Below are 20,573 nucleotides of genomic sequence, written 5' to 3' on the forward strand. Positions count from 1 at the left end.
AGACAGCCGCTGGCTTGTCCATTCACTCCCGATGATGACGGCGGTCTCTGCTCTGAGCACAGTGTCATTTGAGAGGTCAAGTCCTTTGCGATCTGCCGGGATTCACACCCATTCTTGGGTAGCCTCCACCCCCCCACCCTCTTGACCTTACCTCCCTGATAATCTCTCACTCGAGGCAGTAAGAGGTAAGGGGTGAGTAGGGGAAGACGCTCACTGGCAGGAAGAAGCCCCTGGCAGGTTGCAATTCATTAAGCCACAGGTGAGGGCAGACGGGTCCCCAAAAGCAAAGCAGCCAAAATCAGATCATCAAGTCCAGGTTATGGGCCCAAAGGAGAGAACAGGGCCGAGAGTAAGCAGAGGGTGGTCTGAACCACAAGAACCTTGTCTGTTGCCAGTAATTACAAGGTACAGCACCAGGGTGGCCCCTCCCTACTTAAAGGATAAAGGCCAGAGGGACCCTCCAGAGGTCTACAATTTTGCTTCCTCCTCAGGGCAATAAAAACCGTGTCCTGATCATGAATATATTCAATTTCTGAAAGCATATTGCACTTTTTAGTGCTGGAAGGCAAGAGCTATTGGTGGCATGATCCTAACATGCACCATTTGCATACACTAAATATGTAAAATATGTGAACAACTCTAAAAAAAATCCAGACTGCATTAGAAGAACGGAAATAATACAAAGTCATCTGTAAAGTGTCATTTCCCAACTTACATCCCAATCCTTACACCCATCCTATTAATTCTGTACTAAACAAAAAAAAAAAAAAGGGAAAAAAAACCCAGAAAATATAAATCATACCCCTAAAGCACTAATACATCAGGCACCAAAATTACACAGCATGATGATGCATAATTACAGCACTTTCAAAAAGCATTTGAGAGCGTGTCACAAGCGATGAAAAATGTAATTTATTTCTACTGACAGATATTAATTGCTCTGTGTTAGAAAATTCTGGAACCATTCCTGATATGCAGAAATGGTAACCTAAACGCCAGGAAAACAACTGCAGGGAAAGCCGCATAGTTCCAATCATAAAAGCTCCCATGGCATGAGCAAAGGCAATTTCTCAAAGAGGACATCTCTTGTGAAAATTTGTAAATCATTGCCGTGATACACAGCAAGAGGCTCAAATGTGGAGTTGCTTCCAACCCACTAAAGGGTTATTAATCTTGGATAGTGCTGGTTAATTGGAATTTAGGATTTTGCCTTGTTACCCCAGCAAACTGTCTTGATTATGGCAAAACTGGAACCTTCTGGATGGCAGGATACACGCAGAATAGATTCTTCCTTTAAAACAGAACCCCGAATGGTCACAAATGAAATTCACTGGTGGTTTAGGAGGGCCGTGCTTTTCCCTCATCGCTATTATTTATTACTATTACGTTTTCCCCTTATTACTTACAGCTACCATTCCAGCTGATTGGTTCCCGTCTGTTCCCCCAGAGATTGTGGAATGTAGCAGCAGTACTGGCTTACGTTGGCTTCCACAGCTCGTGGGGCTAACACAAGGTGGTCAGCACAGATCTCGCGAGACTCTACTATCTTCAAGAGAAGCCGAGGTGAGGGCCTCCCACCTGCCATCCCCACCCCACCCCCATTCCTGTGTCAGCACGCACACTCTGCACGCTGGGGGCCCGCCTAGGTCCTCCCTGCACAACACTGCTTCGGACTCGTTACTCTTGGGTACCATCTTTCTGTCTAAATTCTGCTCTACACCCTTTCATCCCAACTCTGTCAATAGCACCTCTGGTCTCTTAAAACCGAGGCCAGATTTCTTGAATTATCATTGAACTCACCTTATCCCTTGCCCTAAGACTCCTTATTAATCTGGTACCATTTTGCTGTGCACATTGTCATCTCAAATCAAATCATTTTTCCAGGGTCTTTCTAAACTCCTTCCAATTTCTTTCTGGCACAACGATCAGACCATTCTCCCTAAACACATGACGCTCCCCACATCAGACCACGGCACACAGATCAGTAATCTCCAGGGCCGTCCCTGCAAACCTGCAGGTTAATGTCTAAATCTATCAGCTCCACGCTTTAGGCCCTTTGTGATCTGACCTCAATCTACCTCTTCGGACCAGGTTACTGCAATTCTGCGAACGGATATTGTCCCCTCTAACTACTGTGATCTATGAAATACAAACAGAGAATAGCAAAGTTTTCCTGCCTCCACATTTTCATTCAGGCAAACTCCCTGCAGTTCACATCCCCTGTTTTCCCCATTTTTTGATGTCAGAATGAATTCCAGGCTCTCTCTATAAAGCCATTCCAGCCCATAATGACTGCCTTCTTCCTACTACACTCACATCATTTTTATTAAATACATCCTTGTATTTGTTGTATGTGGGGGTCCTGATTCCAGCCGGATCACAAGCCCTTGAGGGCATGGACTACGCCAAATATTTCTGAAATCCTATAACCTGTGCTCCGTGAATGCCTGCTGACAGCTGTCTGATCAGCATCTTTAACATGCAGAATCGAAAGGCAGGGGAGAGTACCATGCTGGCCACTGAACAAAGCCATGGAACCAAAGTGGTAAAGGGCAGTAACAGAAACAAGAATCTTCAGCAGAAGAGAGGTCAGAGCCAAAAGGAACCATGTGAAAACATATGTGAATTCAAATATAGCTTGGCCAGAAGAGGAAGCCATGGTGAAAGCAAACAGGAGAGCAAAAGGATTTAAGGAGCAAGAAAAGGAAAAGCAGATGGTAGAGGGAGGAAGAGTCTGGAGCTACTCCAAAGCCAAAATGCAAAATTAAGAAACCTGACCTAACTGCACACACACACAGGACATGGCACTCGGCGATCATGCCGCACAAACATTTTACAGTACCTCCATCACGGTTAACAAATGTAACCCCTGCAAAGCCACAGAGCATGTCGCGAGGATTTAAAGAGGTTAATGTATTTAACTGTGCTCTTTTTGAACACACTTTGAGCTCAAAACCAAAATAGAATAACTGGAATTTTTTTTTAAAAACGGTTTTGAAATTAAGTCATCCCACTTTAAATAACCCCATAGCAAAGACAAAATGGCAATGGAAATTTGAAAACAATTGGTATAAGTGATGAAAATTAGACAAATCAAACATGTATACGGCTAAAGCCAATATGAGGACATTTATAGGTTTGCATGTATATACTAGAAAAAAGAAAGACTGAAAATCTACGTTCTAAATATCCTTCTCATGAAGTTAGAAAAAGAGTAGCAAGCTATGTTCAAAGAAAGCCAAAGAGGGAAAATAATAAATACAAGGGCAGAAATTCAGTGAAAAATAAAACAAGTTCTATAGAAAGATCAACAAAGTCAAAATTAGTGATTTTGAAAGACTAAATTGATGGACCAAAAACAAAACAAAAAATGAATGGACCCGGAACTAGCAAGACTGATAATGAAAAATGAAAAGAAGTACAATTACCAACATGGGGAAATGAAAAACAGTACATTAATACAGACCCTATAGGCCTTTTTAAAGAGGATATAAGGAACAGCTTTGTACTAATAAATTTTAAATTTTCAGTGAACTTTTAAAACATAACTTACCAAAACTGACGCTGGAAAAGATTAAAAAAAAACAACAACAACAACAAAAAAAAAAAAAAAAAACATAAATGTCCCTATAGCCATGAAAGAAATCAAACCAAATTTAAAACCTTCACCTAAAGAAAACTCCAGGTCTAAGTGACTGCAGCAGTGAGATATCAGAAAGATAAAATATCATGGCCAGTTCAGACTTAATCCAATTTGGATTTGACCCAGAAATGCCAATTAAGTTTGATATCCAAAATTCAATGTAATTCACTGCATTATAAAGAACAAAGCGGGGGGGGGGGCACGCCTGGGTGGCTCAGTGGGTTAAGCTTCTGCCTTCAGCTCAGGTCATGGTCTCAGGGTCCTGGGATCAAGCCCGGCATCAGGCTCTCTGCTCAGCAGGGAGCCTGCTTCCCCCTCTCTCTCTGCCTGCCCCTCTGCCTATTTGTCATCTTTCTCTGTGTCAAATAAATAAATAAAATCTTCATTTAAAAAAAGAACCAAGGGGGAAATCATAAAAATCCTTTCAACAGAAACAGAAAAGTCATTTGATAGGATTTAAAACACATTCCAATTTTTAAAAAATCTTAGCAAACAAGAAAGGAAACTTCCCCTAATTAACAGAACCTCCTTAATCTGATGGAATGTACAAAAACTTAGAACAAACACCATTCTTCATGGTGACTTACTGAAGACTTTCCTCCTGGTGTCAAGGAGGAGATACAGATGTCTGGTCTCACTGAGTCTATCAATTTTGTAATGGAAATACTAAAAAAAAAAAAAAAAGAAGAAGAAGAAGAAGAAGAAGAAGGAAAAGGCTGTAAGAATGAAAAGAAGGGTGTAAAGTAATTTGCTGAGGTCTGTGAGTTTTTCTGGCAAATTATCAAATGGGAGTGAACCAGGTTTCAAATTCCCTGAGTTTGTAGCCACGTGGGACAGAGGTGAGGTCAACTGACACTCGCAACCTGTGTCCCAGAGGAGGGCGGTCTTATGGATCGGAGCCCATAAGCCCATGGAGTCTGACACTGACTCGACTGGATTTGGACTGGACGGTGGAACACCCAGGTGGTACTGCAGAGATGGCTTTGGGAAAGATACCACATGCTCAGTGTCAAGAAGAAAACGTCACACTGGTGACATTCTAGTTCTCAATCCAGCTGTTGGCGACACAGGTCTGCTCAACTGGTCAAGATTCATCCAGATCTGTGCTTAGGATCTGAGTGCTCTTCTGGACATATACATGAATGAAGAGTTGTTTTTTTGTTTTTTTTTTAAACATGCCCATGTGTGTGTGCGTGCGTGTGTGTGTGTGTGTGTGTGTGTGTGTGCAGCCCCCATCCCCCGCAGGCAGTTGGATGCCCAGGTAAAGAAAAGAATCTCCAAATATCAGGGTATTTCTGCGAGTCGAAGTCTAAGAGAACAGAGCCCAAGAAAAAAATAAATGACCAGAGCACAGTAAGTGGCCAGAGCCCATGTGGGAACAGGAGAGGAATTCATCAGAGGCTGGACAGGCTGCTTTGTAGAGTTTTGTTTGCAGGGAGCATGGCCAGGGGGGTGGGGGGTGGGCACGATTTAAGGTTGTGCTCCATCATTTACTGTGAGAAATTAGACATGTAAATAATCTTTAGTCCAAAGTGGCTTTTAAATCCTCTAATAATGGAAAATCCAATAGCGTGTAGACAGCCCTACACAAAGAACCATTTCCCATTATAAATTGAGGAAAATTCGTCAACCCTGGTTTGAACAGCCTCCGTTTTTTTAGTGACATCTTTTTCAAACTGATATCTTAGCAGCGTAGTGTACCAATTCAGGGGCCTTTCAACCACATGATGGTTCTCCTTACTATTATTAAATTATAATAAGATAAATTTTTCAATTTTCCCCACACAGCACCATATATAACACCAGCACGAATATTGGTTTCTCAAGCCAAGTAAGCGGTCTTGTCTCTAACCTGCACTTTGCCTTGAATTTGAATGAAATGCATCTCTTCCCATGGCTGTCCATCTACTTTGCCTCCTGGAGAGTGGTAGGGGCAGGCAGACCCTACTCACCTCTATGCCACTAGGAGATGTTTGAGCAGCAATCTGATTTCTTCAAGCTAATCTTGAAGAAGAAATATCATTAGTAACTGCAACGCCCAAATGCAAATAAAAGCACAAAAATAAAATACAATGTTCGGCAAGTTCATTCTGTCATCAAACTTTACAGAGAGCTCACGATGTGTTTGAAATCAAGCTGGATGGTGAGCTCACTCTCATCAGAGGGTTTTTGTGTTTTGAGGGCACAGGGCTGGCGGGACTGTGAAGGACTGTCAAGCAGGGAGCTCGGGAGACCCTCTAGAAGGCTGCGGTGGTCTCTGTAGAAAATAGGAGCTTCAGTCAGGAATGGTGAGGAAGGCCCGTTTCGAGAGACTTTGAGAAGGCAGAACCGATGACAGTGGCCGTGACTGAGCGAGGGGCAATGGAAAAATCTAGGCCAACTCCAAAGTTAACAGGATTACAGTGACGGACAGGGTAACGTGAAGGGGATTAGAAAGGAATGGGCAGTGTAGGAAGCAAACAGCATCTCGGACAAATCGCCATGGGGAGCACACCATGTGACCCAAGCCCTCCTGAGCACCGCACCCTACACATCCCAACCACACCCTCAAACACACCCTTGGGGCACAAGCCCCCCCCCCCATCTGCACTGGACCTATCAGGACTGAGTCTCCAACAGCTCCTCCAGCCGGAGCCCCCACGCCACCACGTGTGCCCCCAGACTCCAAGGCTAAAAAAGCAGGTCTTGGAGATGGTGGGGTCACCCAGGACACACTTCTGTCCCTAAGTCTCTGAGATAAACCATTTCTCTTCAAACTGGACCCACCAGTCTTTTCCTTTGGTGTTCGAGCTCCCTGGGCTTTTGCAGGCTGTTTTGCACAGACCTCCCTTCCACGGGACAGACCTCCACTCTGGAGGACAGGCAGGAACTGCCCGTATCCTGAATCATCACTGCAAGCTGACAGAAGCGGTCGCTCCCACGGACCCCTGTCTACACACATGGATTACCCCAGGGTTCTGGCTTGATGGAACCCTGAGCCAGCAACTCTATGAGGAAAATTAAGCAAATAAAGACAATGCAGGGTTTGGACAGTATTTTGTGTAACGTGTGCCAGTGGGGTGCTTGCAGGAAACCAAGGTAGACATCTCGAGGACTGTCAATCCTTGCACAATGTGGGTTTGAACCGCGCAGGTCTACCGATGGGCAGACTTTTTCCCCCATAAATACGATACAGTGCTATAACTGTATTTTCTCCTCCTTGTGATTTTAATACCAGTTTCCTTTCTCGGGCTTACTTGACTGTAGGAATACAGAATATAACACATATACAAAATACTTGTTCATTGACGATTCATGTTATTGGTAAGGTTTCCAGTCAACAGCAGGCTATTAACTAAGTTCCACTCAGATTTTTGACTGTACAGTAGTAGGTGCCCCTCACTCAGCCCCCGCCTTGGTCAAGGGTCCACAGCAGGCAGATACGGGCCTTCACCTAAGACCAGCAGCTCAGTCTACAAGCAAGTTCCAATGTCTCGTCCAGAAGGAGGCTTTCGAGAATATGCCAAGGGCCTGTTAGTAAGGGCTTTGTGAGAATGAAAAATTAAAGCCTCCTAGTCACTTTAAGGAAAAACCCCAAATTTCGTTGTTTTGGGATCAATGGCCTTCAGAGTAAATGATGATGTTAGCTGTCACTATTATGATTTCTAAGAAAAGAAGCACATGGGAACTTCTGAGCCCAAACAAGAAAGGATATAAAAATAACATTGTAAGATTAACCATCAAGGAAAAGCTCCCTCCTCATGGAAGAAACAAACAAATTACAGCAATTCTCCACCGTCCAATAAACAATTCCTGAGCAATCCTTCCCCGTCCCTGCTCATATTAAATGCAATTACTATTCTAATTTGAAAGATTAATTAACATTTAACTATTTTGGCTTCAAAATGCATTAGAGATTTGAATGCCGAAGTCAGTCCTGGCTTTGCTCTTCTCCCGCCTTGCCCAGATGTGATGCCCAGAACTTCGTCTCTCGGATAAATATCACTTCCCAACCGTGGTGATCAGATTCAACCCCTCCCCCCCTTCTCAAAGCCTTTCACAGGGACTCTGCCCTGCCACCTCCGTGTCCGGCCGTGACTAGACACACTTCTGCATCTCCGACCCTATGTGAGTCTTCACGAGACAGAAATCAACGAGGCTGACCCAGAAACTAACTGGCGTGAGAGACAATGAGTGCGGAATGCCATATTTTTAGAGTTTAAAAAAAATTTTTTTTATTAGAAAATATGACATCTGCCCAGCTGATCTTTTCCTTCTGGCTCCTCCGACTCCTTCCTAAACCTGCCGACCCTTATCCACCCAACACTTCAGCTTTGGGCCCCGGACTCCTGTGGCAACTGGGTCTGGGAGAGGAGGCGGGGGAGGGGCAAGCACAAGGCAGCTCCCTGGGGCAGTGTGAGTGAACCATGGGGGCTCCCTGGCCCCCCACTGCCAGGCCCCCTGATTCCAAGTACTCCAGGTCCTCGTTTCTGGAGGAACATTTTGGAGAGCAGTCCAAACTAACTCCTGGTTCCTTACACACGCGCTGCAATTAACCAACAGCCTCTTTGGACTGTTTTCGCCTCTGTTCTCAGGAATGCTCCATCGTTATTAAAACACTAAATAACCATAACCACGCTTCTAAGTTCGGACCTCAGGGTCAACCTGGGAATAAAGTCTGCAGAGAAATTCGATTGTTCTTCCAAACTAATTTCTAAAAATTAAACAGGAAACCAGCCTCACAAATGAAAGGCTGCCTCATCTCCATCTAGCTACCAGAGAAACTTTATTCCTTTGCGTCCTCCGTTCCAGGCTCACCAAGAAAATGCAAATCTGTAAGGGGTGAGTCTGTCCATCTAAATGTTGCCGAGCGCCAGGCTAATTAGATCTGGAATTCTGTTTTCGTGAGCAACCCTCACCCAATCAAAAATGCAATAAATCTCACATGCTTAAGGCAGAAAGCGCCAGGAAAAATATGGAGACTCTGTCAAGTGATGGCTTGTTTCTGCCCTGGGTGGCTACTCTTCGTCACACAGAGCGGTGACAGCCCACGGCACTCATCCGAGCACCAGACGGAACCAGTGAGAACTCTGGCCCCAGTGAGGGGTAAAGCGTGGCATTCTTCTTTTAATGAAAGAACAGCCATCGCCCCCTTGAGCCCCAACGTGTCCTTGGGCTAGGGTGTGACGTGGAGACCTTCCAACTGGATCTTCCCGGTAGCTGTGCAGTGAGAGGGGACGAATCATTCACATTCAGACTGTACCGTGTTCACCTCCTACTAAAAACAACTTCAGGATTCTGAACGATCATTTCTCTCACACCCCTCATTAAGTACAGCTTGAATCCATTTTCTTGCTGTTATTTTTCGGTGTTCAATGACTGTGCATAATCCGCCTGTGTCTGTTTTCCATCTGAGAGGTCGACACGCTGACCCTGCTCCAGGGCTGCGCACACAGGTTAACGACGCCGGGGAGGCTGCAAGGTAGGAGGGCGTCGGTGACAGGCGTAGGGCTCAGCACCTTCTGTCTGGTCTCAGCTTCCTAGAGAACAGACACAGCGTCTCTCCCACACATCTGGGCTCTACACAACGACAACGTCTGATGAAGGCCACCGCGATCATGGGAAAAACTCTTGGCTCACAGGCCAGGACGCCTTGGCCATTAACCGTCATGGATTACACGACTTCTGGCATGCAGCAGACTGTGGGATACTGGGTCTTCCTATCAGTCTTCAGATCTATAGAATAGAAATTAGAACTTCCATCTATGAACAACACCTACCCCCACGGTGTTTGTGCCCCAAGACGAGCAAGGTAGTTAGAGGTGTAAGGGCTACACAGATGCTTTTTCATGCCGACTTCTCCTCGCCCTCCTTCTGAACTTGCTCTAAGAGTCGGGGCTGCCCCTTCTCTTCAAGGTCTACAGGTGCCCCCGGGGCTGCTTCTTCTGCACCTGACTTTGATGCTCACCTCTCAGCTGATGGCCTCGGCAGCTACCTCTGCAAGACAATCTTCCCATTTCCGTCTGGTCCGTGTACACCTACACCCGGTGCCGAACAGGTCCCTCTATCTCCACGTGCACAGCCTTCCCCTCCTCCCTGGTGCTCCCCCAAGAGTTACGGACACAGCCATCTACCCAAGCCCCTTGCGTGCCTCCTACTCTGGCCCGCCCTCCCACGTGACCTCAGCTCACAACCATTCTGTCTCCTACATATTTCTCAAACCATCCTCTCTCCCCTATCCGCCGTCAAAGATCGCCAAGTCCGACACCTCTCCTGTCCCGGTTCGCAGCAGACCACCCTGGGGAAGTCCTCCCCTTGCCCTGCCCCCATCCTCTCGGCCCAGCCCGGAACTCTACTGCACTTCAAGCTCCTGCCTTTGCCTGAGGCCTTCCTCCGGCCACAGATGCTCATTCGGACTGAACGTGGACAGGCCAGAGCAGCAGGGGAACCACGTTCAACCAGCGAAGGACAGGATTTGGCAGGCAGGTGTCTCGGTGTCTCACCCCTGCACCGGACAGTGTAGAGGTATGTCCCATATGCTCTCCCAGAAGATTCCAGCAGCAAGACGCTAGCTGTCTACAGAGGACCTGGGGCTCCTCTAGAGTACCCCACTCACAAGCTCCCCCCTCTTCTACGTCAGACCCACCCATGCTTCTGGGGTCACCTCCCAAACGAACTTCTTGCACTCAAGTCCTTCTCTGACATCCTCACCTATCGAGCGACGTTTTGGGGAAACCCACGCAGATAAGCAGTAGTGAGAATGGCATCAGATTTCTTAACAGCAGCAATGAAGGAATACATTCGGAACGCTCAGTGACAAGTACTAACAACCAAGAATTCTAGGTCTGTCCGAACTAAAAATTAAACACGAGAGCACGGAGAAGACATTCTCAGACACACAGAATGGGAAGCATCATAGAGTAAGAAATACACTGTGGCCTTGTCTGGGGTTTCTGGTGCAGAGCTCCCAACATGCTTGTAATTGCCTAATGTGAGCGATGTGAGTACCTTCAATATTTGGTCTTTTATCCGCAAATAGCTCCAGCTCCTAAAATAGTTCCGGAGCAGAGGTGAAACAGTGTCTTGCTATTTATAACAAGGTCTTTCAACCGCATCTGAGTTTAAGCGCATGAGGTGACTTCCAGTGAGCTCCTAAGGAAGGGGGCTGGTTGCCAGGAGAACCAACCATGTGATTTGGAGGAAGCAAACTTCCGGTCCCATCGCCCACCCCCACACCTCCAGGGAGGGCTGAGGGGCTGGAACGAGGTCATCACTCACGGCCATGATCTAATCAAGCGTGCCTACCTCCTGAAGCCTCTATTTACAAACCCCCACACGGAGGGGTCTGGAGAGCTCCCAGATTGGCTGAGGCACAGAGATACAAGAAAGGCCCAGAAGCCCCACGTCCCCTCCCCTACTACTTATCCCCGCACGTGTCTCCCATCTGGCTGCTCCTGAGTTTTATTCCCCCCATAAACCAGGGAGCTGGTAAGTCAGCTATCTTCCTGAGTTCTGTGGGCTGCGCTAGCAAACTGTCAGATCCATGGAGGGGTCCTGGGAACCCCCAATTAACAGCTGGCCAGTCAGACGTACAAGAAACAATCTGAACTCCTGGTTGGCATGGGATTTCCTCACTCTGACCCAGGACCCCATCTCCAAGAGGGCGCCACACCCCCTCTCTCTCCCCCTGCCATGAACTCTCCTTAAGGCCCCTCGTAGCCAGTAAGGGAATGAACACGGTGAGGCAGGTGCCAACCTACAGTGGCCTTGCCACCCGCCAGAATTCTCGGATCTGTCGGAAACCAAGAGCCTTCAAAAGCATGCTGTCGATACTCTTTGGCCATCGCTAATAAACGTGGTATTGGTCTTTCTGCACACACACAGACCGTTGTGAACTCACACCGGGACACTGCTCATCCGTGGGACGGCGGACGACACTCCTGGGCTCTGTGGCCCAGATGCGAGGTCCCATAGGCCCCAGACAGCATCCCACAAGAGACCAGAACAGCGGGTCCCAGCCTTGGCGGCCAGCAGCTCGTTGGGTCAAACGCAAACTTCCTAACCCTGCAGCACTGGGGTTCCTTTATGAGCAAGACGGGGCTGGTACTAGCAGTAATGCCGCCTGAGTCCTAGGGCTGCTCAGAGGACTAACGAGACCGTAAACCCACGGTGCTCAGTCCGTCGGGAGCTGCTTCCGTGAGCTGCGGCTCCGATCAGAAGCCCACGGAGAGGTGTGGCTCGCTGGACCTTCATCAGAAATCCCACATGCCTTGCAGCCCCTCAAGGAAGGGGTGCCGTGTGGCTCCACAGCCCAGCGCCCCTCACGCTGGGCTCCGCATGACCGTCCTCCTGCCAACACACTTCCACCATGGGGACCCAGAGTCCCAAGAAGCAAGGGACACTGGCACCAGAAGGGCTCCGCAGACCCTGCAGCAAAGACCGTGGCTTCGCTCTGCGTAACCCAGCACTTCCCAGGCTTGCACTGGAGCTGGGCGCTCTTACTGCGAGAAAACCCTATTCAGAGCACGCAAACTGCTGCTCCGCGGAACCCACTCTAGGAAGCCACTATAGCTCCCTGGCTGGGAACTCTACCTGGGGGTCGCCCAGGTGCTCTGGGTGAGGCTGAGGGGTCCTGGGGCAGTGCCGAGCGCCGGCAGCCTCTCCAAGGTCGTAGGAGCTGTCCTCAAAGACCTGGGCAGTAGTCGCCTGTTTCTCACGGGGTAAAAAACCCTTTGTGTCGGCACCCTTCCCAGTAAGCACCATGAAGCCCGGGAGACAGCCTCAGTCCAGAGGTGACAGATGTGTGCTTTGAACTTGGGCAGGGGCAGAAGGGACCTGTCAGCTCCGCAACCCGTAAAACACGCTTCTCAGTATGGACGAAATTTTCTTTCTTTTTTTTTTTGTTTGTTTGTTTGTTTTTTAATTTCTTTTTTTTTTTTTAAGATTTTAATTTATTTGACAGAAAAAGAGAGAGAGAGCATGAGCAGGGGGGAGGGGGAGGAGCAGAGGGAGAGGGAGAAGCAGGCTTCCCGCTGAGCAGAGAGCCCAACATGGGACTTGATCCTGAAACCTTGGAATCATGACCTGAGCCAAAGGTGCCCCACGTCCAGGTGCCCCCCGGACAGCATTTTCAAGGGAATGTTACATTGCCTGACTTCAGAGAGACAATTTGGTATTATCATCCAGGAGTATAAAATAAGAATAAGTGGACAGCTTTAAACCTACAAAGCTCAAAGGTACTTTGCAGATATTTTCTCACTATTTTTCCACCCCCATGGCGACGACATGCTCCGTGGTGATTTGCAACACTGGTCATATCTTATTTTGAAAACAACGGGGGTTCCTGAGAAGAATAAAGATAGCGTTCGTACCTAAAACAGACCCCGGTGAACAGAGGCAACCCCGCGTATGGTATGAGTGGGGAAAGCCCCCGGCCCTGTCTGTAGCACCACGCAGTATTAAGACTAAGCACGTGCAAGCAGAAATGCTATTTTCCCCACAGAAAAGAGGGATACGGAGGTACATCAGCAAGAAGGAGAAACGTGCCAGCGCCCGGCGCATAGACGCACTTCAGCATCCGCGAGTGGTCAATGCAGTTTGGTCATTGGAAAGGAGACGGGAATTGCTTCTACCTTACTGAGGATGGTATCTTGGTCAAGGTTTAATGCTGGTCCCCAGGAGAAACCAGGCTAGTGCTGAGCAGTTAGCACAAACGAGAGGGAACGGACCCGTCCTGCAGATACAAAGCGCGGTACCAGGAAGCACTCAGTCCCTGTTTACTGAAGACAGGACCATGGCATTCTCCGAAAGGGGGCAGGGCTCCTAAGTCCATCAGGAGCAGCCAGATGGGAGAGATGCACGGGGCAAGAGGAGGGGACGTGGGGCTTCTGGGCCTTTCTTGTATCTCTGTGCCTCAGACAGTCTGGGAGCTGTCCAGACCCCTCCGTGTAGGGTTTGTAAATAGAGGCTTCAGGAGGAAGGCATGCTTGATTAGATCATGGCCGTGAGTGATGACCTCCATTCCAACCCCTCAGCCCCCCTGGAGGTGTGGGGGTGGGCGATGGGACAGGAAGTTTGCTGCCCCAGAATCACATGGTCCTCCTGGCCACCAGCCCCCGTCCTTAGGAGCTCACTGGAAGTCAGCTCATGCGCTTAAAATTAAACTCAGATGCAATTGAAAGACTTTGTTATAAATAGCAAGGCACTGTCTCACCTCTGCTCCAGAACTATTTCAGGAGCTGGAGCTATTTGCAGATAAAAGACCAAATATTGAACGTACTCACATCGCTCACATTAGGCAATTACAAGCATGTTGGGAGCTCTGCGCCAGAAACCCCAGACAAGGCCACAGTGTATTTCTTACTCTATGATGCAGAATGCCTGTTCTACACATTTCTATCGCTCTCGGACTAGTAGTAAAACATGACCCACATCCCACAGTCCACACTGCCTCTGAGATAAGTCACTGTGGACGAAGGAACGAAACACCCATGTGTCTCTGCCCAAAGGTGAGCGGGAGGCAGCAGACACCCACAAATCCGAAATCTAACAGCCGCGCCTTCCAATCAATGCCCTGCTTTGGGAATGCATCCTGGCACCTTCTTCGAGACTTTCTTCCCGCCCCTGACCCCCCTCAGATGGTGAGGCTTGGGGGCACACATGTGGACTCCTGCCTCCTGTTCTATTCTTGGAGCCTCCTGTGCCTGAGCTGGTTCTTCTGCTGAACCCAAGCAACTTGAGTTTCTGCGCCCCGTGATCGGACTGTGGGGACACACGGCAGCAACGCTCCAGCCCCGGGGTGGCGCAGCAAAGCACGCACAGATTGTAGAAAATTCAGGCGTACGACCGCTCAAGGGCAGTCCCCCAGCCAGGTCAGAATATTCAGGCTTCCCCTCCCTGCGCTGCACCTGCCTCATCAGTCATCAGGAATCTGAACATGGTGAGTTCCTTAGGAACCATCACAGAACCATGCTGAGAATAAGCCACGAATGGAGTCAAGTGAGATACTAGTGTGGTTGTGTGTGTGTGTGTGTGTGTGTGCGCGCGCGCGCACGCACATGCTCCCATCCACAGAGTCAAACAAACTTCGAAAAAAACAAGTCTTGTTTTTGCTTACATTTTAAAATTCTGCTTTAAAAGGAAAAGCGTTTATAATGATCCATGATCAATGATCCATGATCAGTACCACATAAGCCGCAGCGGACAGACCCGCCCGCAGAAAGCAGCCTTTCCTATCTTTCCAAGGCGCCCTAAATCCACTGTATTTCCCGTGTTCCAAAGGGTTTAAAGACGCTGATTTTTTTTCACATGGAAGACAGTTTAAATATCAATGAATGCAATCAATCCCAAAATACAATTTCAAGACAATCATCATAACTACTTTGCTCACTGGTGGAAAGGGTATCTCAAGGCATTACGAATCAAGTGGAAAGTGTACAGAAAACAGGCTGGCCAGTTAAGCCGGTATTTAAATGCAGCACTAAAAATGCATTTCACACCCAACTTCATCCGTCACCAAGTAATCTCACTTTGCATCTTGGCTACCAAAAGAAAATGGAATTTGTTTCCCTGAAGAAATATGTCACAGCTCTGCCTGAATTATTAAGCTTTAATATTAAGGAAAGAAACAGAGTAGGAAAGGAGGAAAAAAAAAAAGAAAGAAAGAAAAGCAAAAGAAAGAAATAAAATTAGAGCCAGGTTGCCCTCTACAGACAGACACTAGCACTGTTCATTCATTCAGCACTAGACACCCAAATATGAGTACACAGCAACATTAAATAAAGACAACTAGGATGACTAAGCCCTCATGATAATAAAAATCAAGACAGCCTAAAAGAGTCTCTTCTCATTAACATGAGAACAGTATATAGGTAACAAACACTGGGCCGAAAATTTGCACAATTTAACATATGCTAGGAGATGATCCGGATATTCATTCTAACTCTAAAATTTAACACTTTGAAAGAAAATTAAATCGACCACTTAATTCCAAATGTAAAATATGGGCAAGTAGAAAAAACTATGTTTCATCTCTGACATCAAATTCTTGCATTGTTTATTGGATTATTTGTATATATTGCAAAACGATCACCACAGTTAGTCTAGTTAACATCTGTTACCATAAGGACTCTTCACACGTACTCTGTTAGCAAATTTCAAATACACAATATGGAACTAAATTCTTGAATTTTTTTGCTCCTTATCTTGACTCACCACACACCTTCTCTTTCATTTTGCTTACAGTCTCATTGCTTTTACTTTTCTAGACACCAAGAGCCCTCATGAGAGAGGACTAGCCAAAAGCACACACTTAGATCTAATGACTAGAATAAAGGACATTAAAGTAAAAAAACAATTGCAAGGAAAAAATTGCAAGGATAAATGAATAGGAAGCTGAATTAAGGAGTGCAAAGAAGAGGGCTCTGACACTATAACCTGGGAAATTCCTGTAGCCAAAGACATCTGAATGGAGATCTTGTAGGGGGAAAGAGCTCAGTTGGACTTAAGCTAATATCCTTAAATTTGTCAAGTGACAATTTAGTCTACCAAACTGTACAAAATCTTTTTTTTTTCATTTTCCCTGGGGGGAAAAATGTTTTTGGAAGCCAAGATTCTTTTTCCAAGTTATATGTTATTTCTATCAAGAGGAAAAGATATTGGGCGCCTGGGTGGCTCAGTGGGTTAAGCCACTGCCTTCGGCTCAGGTCATGATCTCAGGGTCCTGGTATCGAGCCCCGCATCGGGCTCTCTGCTCAGCAGGGAGCCTGCTTCCCTCTCTCTCTCTCTGCCTGCCTCTCCAACTACTTGTGATTTCTCTCTGTCAAATAAATAAATAAAATCTTTAAAAAAAAAAAAAAAGGAAAAGATACAAAATGCTTCATCTCAACTCTTACATACATTTCTGGATCATGTAAGTTTCTTACTGGGTGGGGGGGGGTCCACTCCCTCAAACTGCCACTTGAAAGACACTAACAGGGGATGCCTGGGTGGCTCAGTCAGCTAAGCATCCGCCTGGGGCTCAGGTCATGATCTCAGGGTCCCAGGATCAGGTCTCACATTGGGCTCCCTGCTCAGTGGGGAGCCTGCTTCTCCCTCTCCCTCTGCCCCTCACCCCCACTTGTGCACATGCTCTCTCTCTCTCTCTCTCTCTCTCTGTCTGACAAATAAATCTTAAAAAAAAAAAAAAAAAGACACCAAAGAGGTCCAGCAGTTAGAAGCCTACATTCTGCTCATCCCAAAAAGACACTGAAAAACAGACACTTAAAATAGGCGATTATCTAAAACAACTGCCAGGCTCTCCACAGACAAGGGAAGAACAGTGATGACCCTCCGCCTTTTCTGAGCACTTTAATAACATGTTTCTTGTTATTTCCACCCCACGGGTACCATTGTTGAAAAGTAAGAATATCTACGAAAGCAAAAATACTGATCACTTGACTTTTCAGTAAAGGTCCCTCTCCAGTGCGAGAGGAAACTGCGGACGTGACCTCATTCGGCATAATTTCTGCAAATGAGAATGAAAGGTCCCTTTTCTTCTGAGAAGCAACTACTGAAACTCAAGACTTTAAAATATACATATCAGAAGGAGGAATGGGGATTTTTCACAGGCTGAGATGAGCCTCACAGAAAATAACTCACATTTTACAAGAGTCTTTAAAGAAAAATGTTTGTGAAAAGTTTCAAAGTATTACAGAGGCCTATTTCGTGCCTCCAAACTTTCGTTTCCTGATGTTTATTAAGTGTCTCCTATTTATCAGACTTGTGCCAGTGGTTGCGAATAAAAATACAACAGCTAGTAAGACCCAACCCAGAGCCAAGGGGGCATCACAACCTGGTACATGGATTAAAATAAAGCCTCTGTGGGTTTCAATCCTCAAGGTATGGCCTATGCCTCCAGGCGAGCTCTGTTCCCTTGGCACCTGCCATAAAATGTGCATTCAGTAAACATTCGTTGCCCACAGTGGACCCTGGCCTCCCCTGTTTCATAGTCATCTGCGAGGGATTATATGACCTAACGATAAGCAAATTTACAAGCTAAATCTCAGTATGAACCCACGTTTTGCAGAGAACTGATGGGCCCCCCAAAAGCGGCTTGCCCGAGGTCCATTGCAGAGCTGTACCAGGACCCCGCCTTCCAGCCGGTCTCCCTCCCTGGAACCATGTGAATCCCCCTGCATTCCACCTCCTCTTTGTAACTGGTTCATCACGCAGGCTGTTCCTCTCGGTCTCGTGTAGCTTTCCCACGACCCCTGTCACCTGCCACATCCTCTGAAGTCCCACAAGTTCAGGTGTCCCCTTCCCTGGGAGGCCCACGGTATCAGTCCTTCTAACGTGACTCTTCACATCGACTTCGCAAGAAACTGAAGCTCCCAGTGGAAGACAGTGAGCTGGCCATGAATCCGAAACGACAGGCCACCCATCCACCTCCCTCTGCCCCGCATGTCCTCCGACAGATGTATGAGGGGATCCCGGGGCGAAGGAGAATCAGTCCCTCCGTGGGGCTGTGGCCCAGCCAGCCCTCCCCCCCTCCACCCCTGCGGGCTCGCTGCACGGACACCACACGTGGAATGAAACCAGAAAAGAGCCAGTCGTCCCAAAAGTTCCCATGAGAGTCTTCCCACACAAGTTCACAATTCTGACCGCACAAATCTCGTACTGATGAAAATGTTTAAAAACTTATTTTACAGCCCCTCTTACCTGGACAGAACTAATTTGGGGACACGTTATCATCCTACTGGTAAAGTTTACTGGATGTGTTGTATTTGTTGTATTTCTCGGTAAAATTAGGAAAATATCTTTTTTGGAGAAAGGGATATGCGACTGAAAGTGACCTGTGATCAATGTGGACACGGGTCGTAGATACACAAGTAGGAGAGACCAATGTCAACAGCAGTTAGTAAACACGTTAATCAAGCTCTTTCAGTAGAAGAAAAGGCTAACAAGATTTACCTTTTTTATATGAGACCAGCACAAGAACTTATTTTACCTCAAAACACGTGTTCTTATACACAAGCTCTAATTATAAACAGAAATTTTGTGGGAAAAACAGAAGAATCTTTCCTACTCAGAGTCTCCTTTGAAAACGCTCCTTAAGGACAATAAGGAGTATCTTCCGTGGGTCCAGAGAAACAAACAGATCTATTTAAGAATTAAAAGCGTATCACAGCCTTCAGATGATAATCCATAAAAATATAATAGTAGCGAGGACAAACTTACCACCGTTCGGACTTATTTGTGGTGACTTCTTTAACTTGACATTCTGTTTCCCTTTCTTGGGTTTTTCCAAATTCGCCTCCTCTTTTTTCCCTTTCCTCTTTGGGGGCTGAGGGGACGTGTGGTCGCTGGATCCAACCGTTGACTTGGATTGACGATCATTTCCCTGAGTGGCAGAAGACCAGACACTCAACCATGGGCTAATGAAATCCCCAAGTGACTCCTAGTCGATGTAAGTCATTGACTGGCGGTCAGTGGGGCGGACGTGGGAGATGGATGTGTTCTGTGGATTCCCCAATCTCCGTTTTAATATGTACATTAACTTTTCCTGGGGCCAGGAGAAGGGCCTAGCTGAGGCATGAGAATAAAAATAGCTAAAAAGTACTGAATACTTAACCAACACCAGACCTTCTCTAAAATCATTTCAATCCTCCCAACCGTGAGACAGGCACTTCGCCCACTGTGGAGAGGAAGAAATGAGGCTTAGAGGTGGGGTCTTGCCCAAGGCCATGGGGCCAGCATTCTCTCCCTCCTTAACCATTTTCTCTCCCTCCTGTGACTTCCAGGAAAATCTACTGGATGAGGAAGGGTGATGACAGCCCTCAGCTGGAAACTTAATCTAGACACACTTTCTTAACTAGTGGCCGCTGTGAATATGCAGCTGTCATCCTACAAGGAGACACACGCTGTCCTTGCAGACGTCCGCAAACACGGACTCTTCGGTTGCTGATTCCAAGCTCCCTGTGAATCACAAATCCGGAGCCACACGGACTCGATAGCTCAAGACCATGCTCCCACAAGGCAACCACCCATGGGCATATGTTCAGTGGTTGCCTGTGGCCTCCACGTGCCTCTGGAAATGAAGACCTTGCCTCTACAAAGGAGGCTCTTCAGCACGATGATGGTGAGGTTGAGTTTCCCCAGCCCAGCAACAGTTCCTGGGGCAGGGTAGGGGGGCCTGGTACGTAACAACCATGAGAGCAGTGGCCACTGTGAACACCCAAAGAACAGGTGTGCTCAGACTCTGTCCCAGCTTCGCCACTGCTACAGCAAGAGCCTCCCTCCCAACCGGACAACCTGGTCCTTGGACGCTCAGGTGCTAAGCCCACCTGAGTGTCTCGCGTGCATCAGGTGAGAGGCTGCAGGACACAGAAAGAAGGCAAGTTTTAGAGACCAAAATTCATGGCTCAGAGCCACTCCACTGCCACTAACCACCTATGGGACCTCCGACTGACTAAATCCTGCCTTCTTTAACCACTTCCTTCCCAGCTGAGTGGGCTAACAAACCCACCTTTAGGTCTCTCATGAGGAAGAAATGGTAACATTTATAAAACAACCAGTCAGCGCCTGTGAGACAGTGTACACTCCAAGAGTAGCAGAGTGCTTTCTCCAAGAGAAGAGTGAATTTCTCTTTCCTTAAAAATCATAGGCAGCTCACACCATATTGAGTGAGATCTTTATGCAACATCTGTACTGGGCTAGGATCTGAAAATAAATGTAGTAATATCAAATAAACAAATCTGCCTAGAAACCTATTATAACTGCTCATTTTAAACATTTATATATTCAGTCATCCAGAAGCATTTAAATGGTTTTAGCCATCACCCAATTAAGAATAGAAAAATTCACAGCCTTACAAATGAAGTTATTTATGCTATTTTGTCGGAGCCTACAAGAAAATGAATTATGCATAGATTTATTAACAGTATGAAAACTTGTCCAAATCTATAACATTCCT

The 20,573-nt window shown here is 46.9% G+C and overlaps 1 protein-coding gene across 2 annotated transcripts in view; it reads right to left on the reverse strand.

Annotated features, from left to right (window-relative positions):
• Positions 1-20,573, reverse strand: part of DCDC2 (doublecortin domain containing 2) — a 132,103-nt gene that overhangs the window by 59,085 nt on the left and 52,445 nt on the right. For both annotated transcript variants that reach the window (XM_045085096.1, XM_045085097.1), the window contains exon 8: positions 18,839-19,001. In XM_045085096.1, the coding sequence (XP_044941031.1) occupies positions 18,839-19,001 (163 nt within the window). The remainder of the gene's footprint in view (positions 1-18,838; positions 19,002-20,573) is intronic.

This window comes from Mustela putorius, unplaced genomic scaffold (assembly GCF_011764305.1).
Source record: "Mustela putorius furo isolate JIRA1106 unplaced genomic scaffold, ASM1176430v1.1 tig00000831_pilon_pilon_pilon, whole genome shotgun sequence".
In the NCBI taxonomy this organism is placed as follows: domain Eukaryota; kingdom Metazoa; phylum Chordata; class Mammalia; order Carnivora; family Mustelidae; genus Mustela; species Mustela putorius.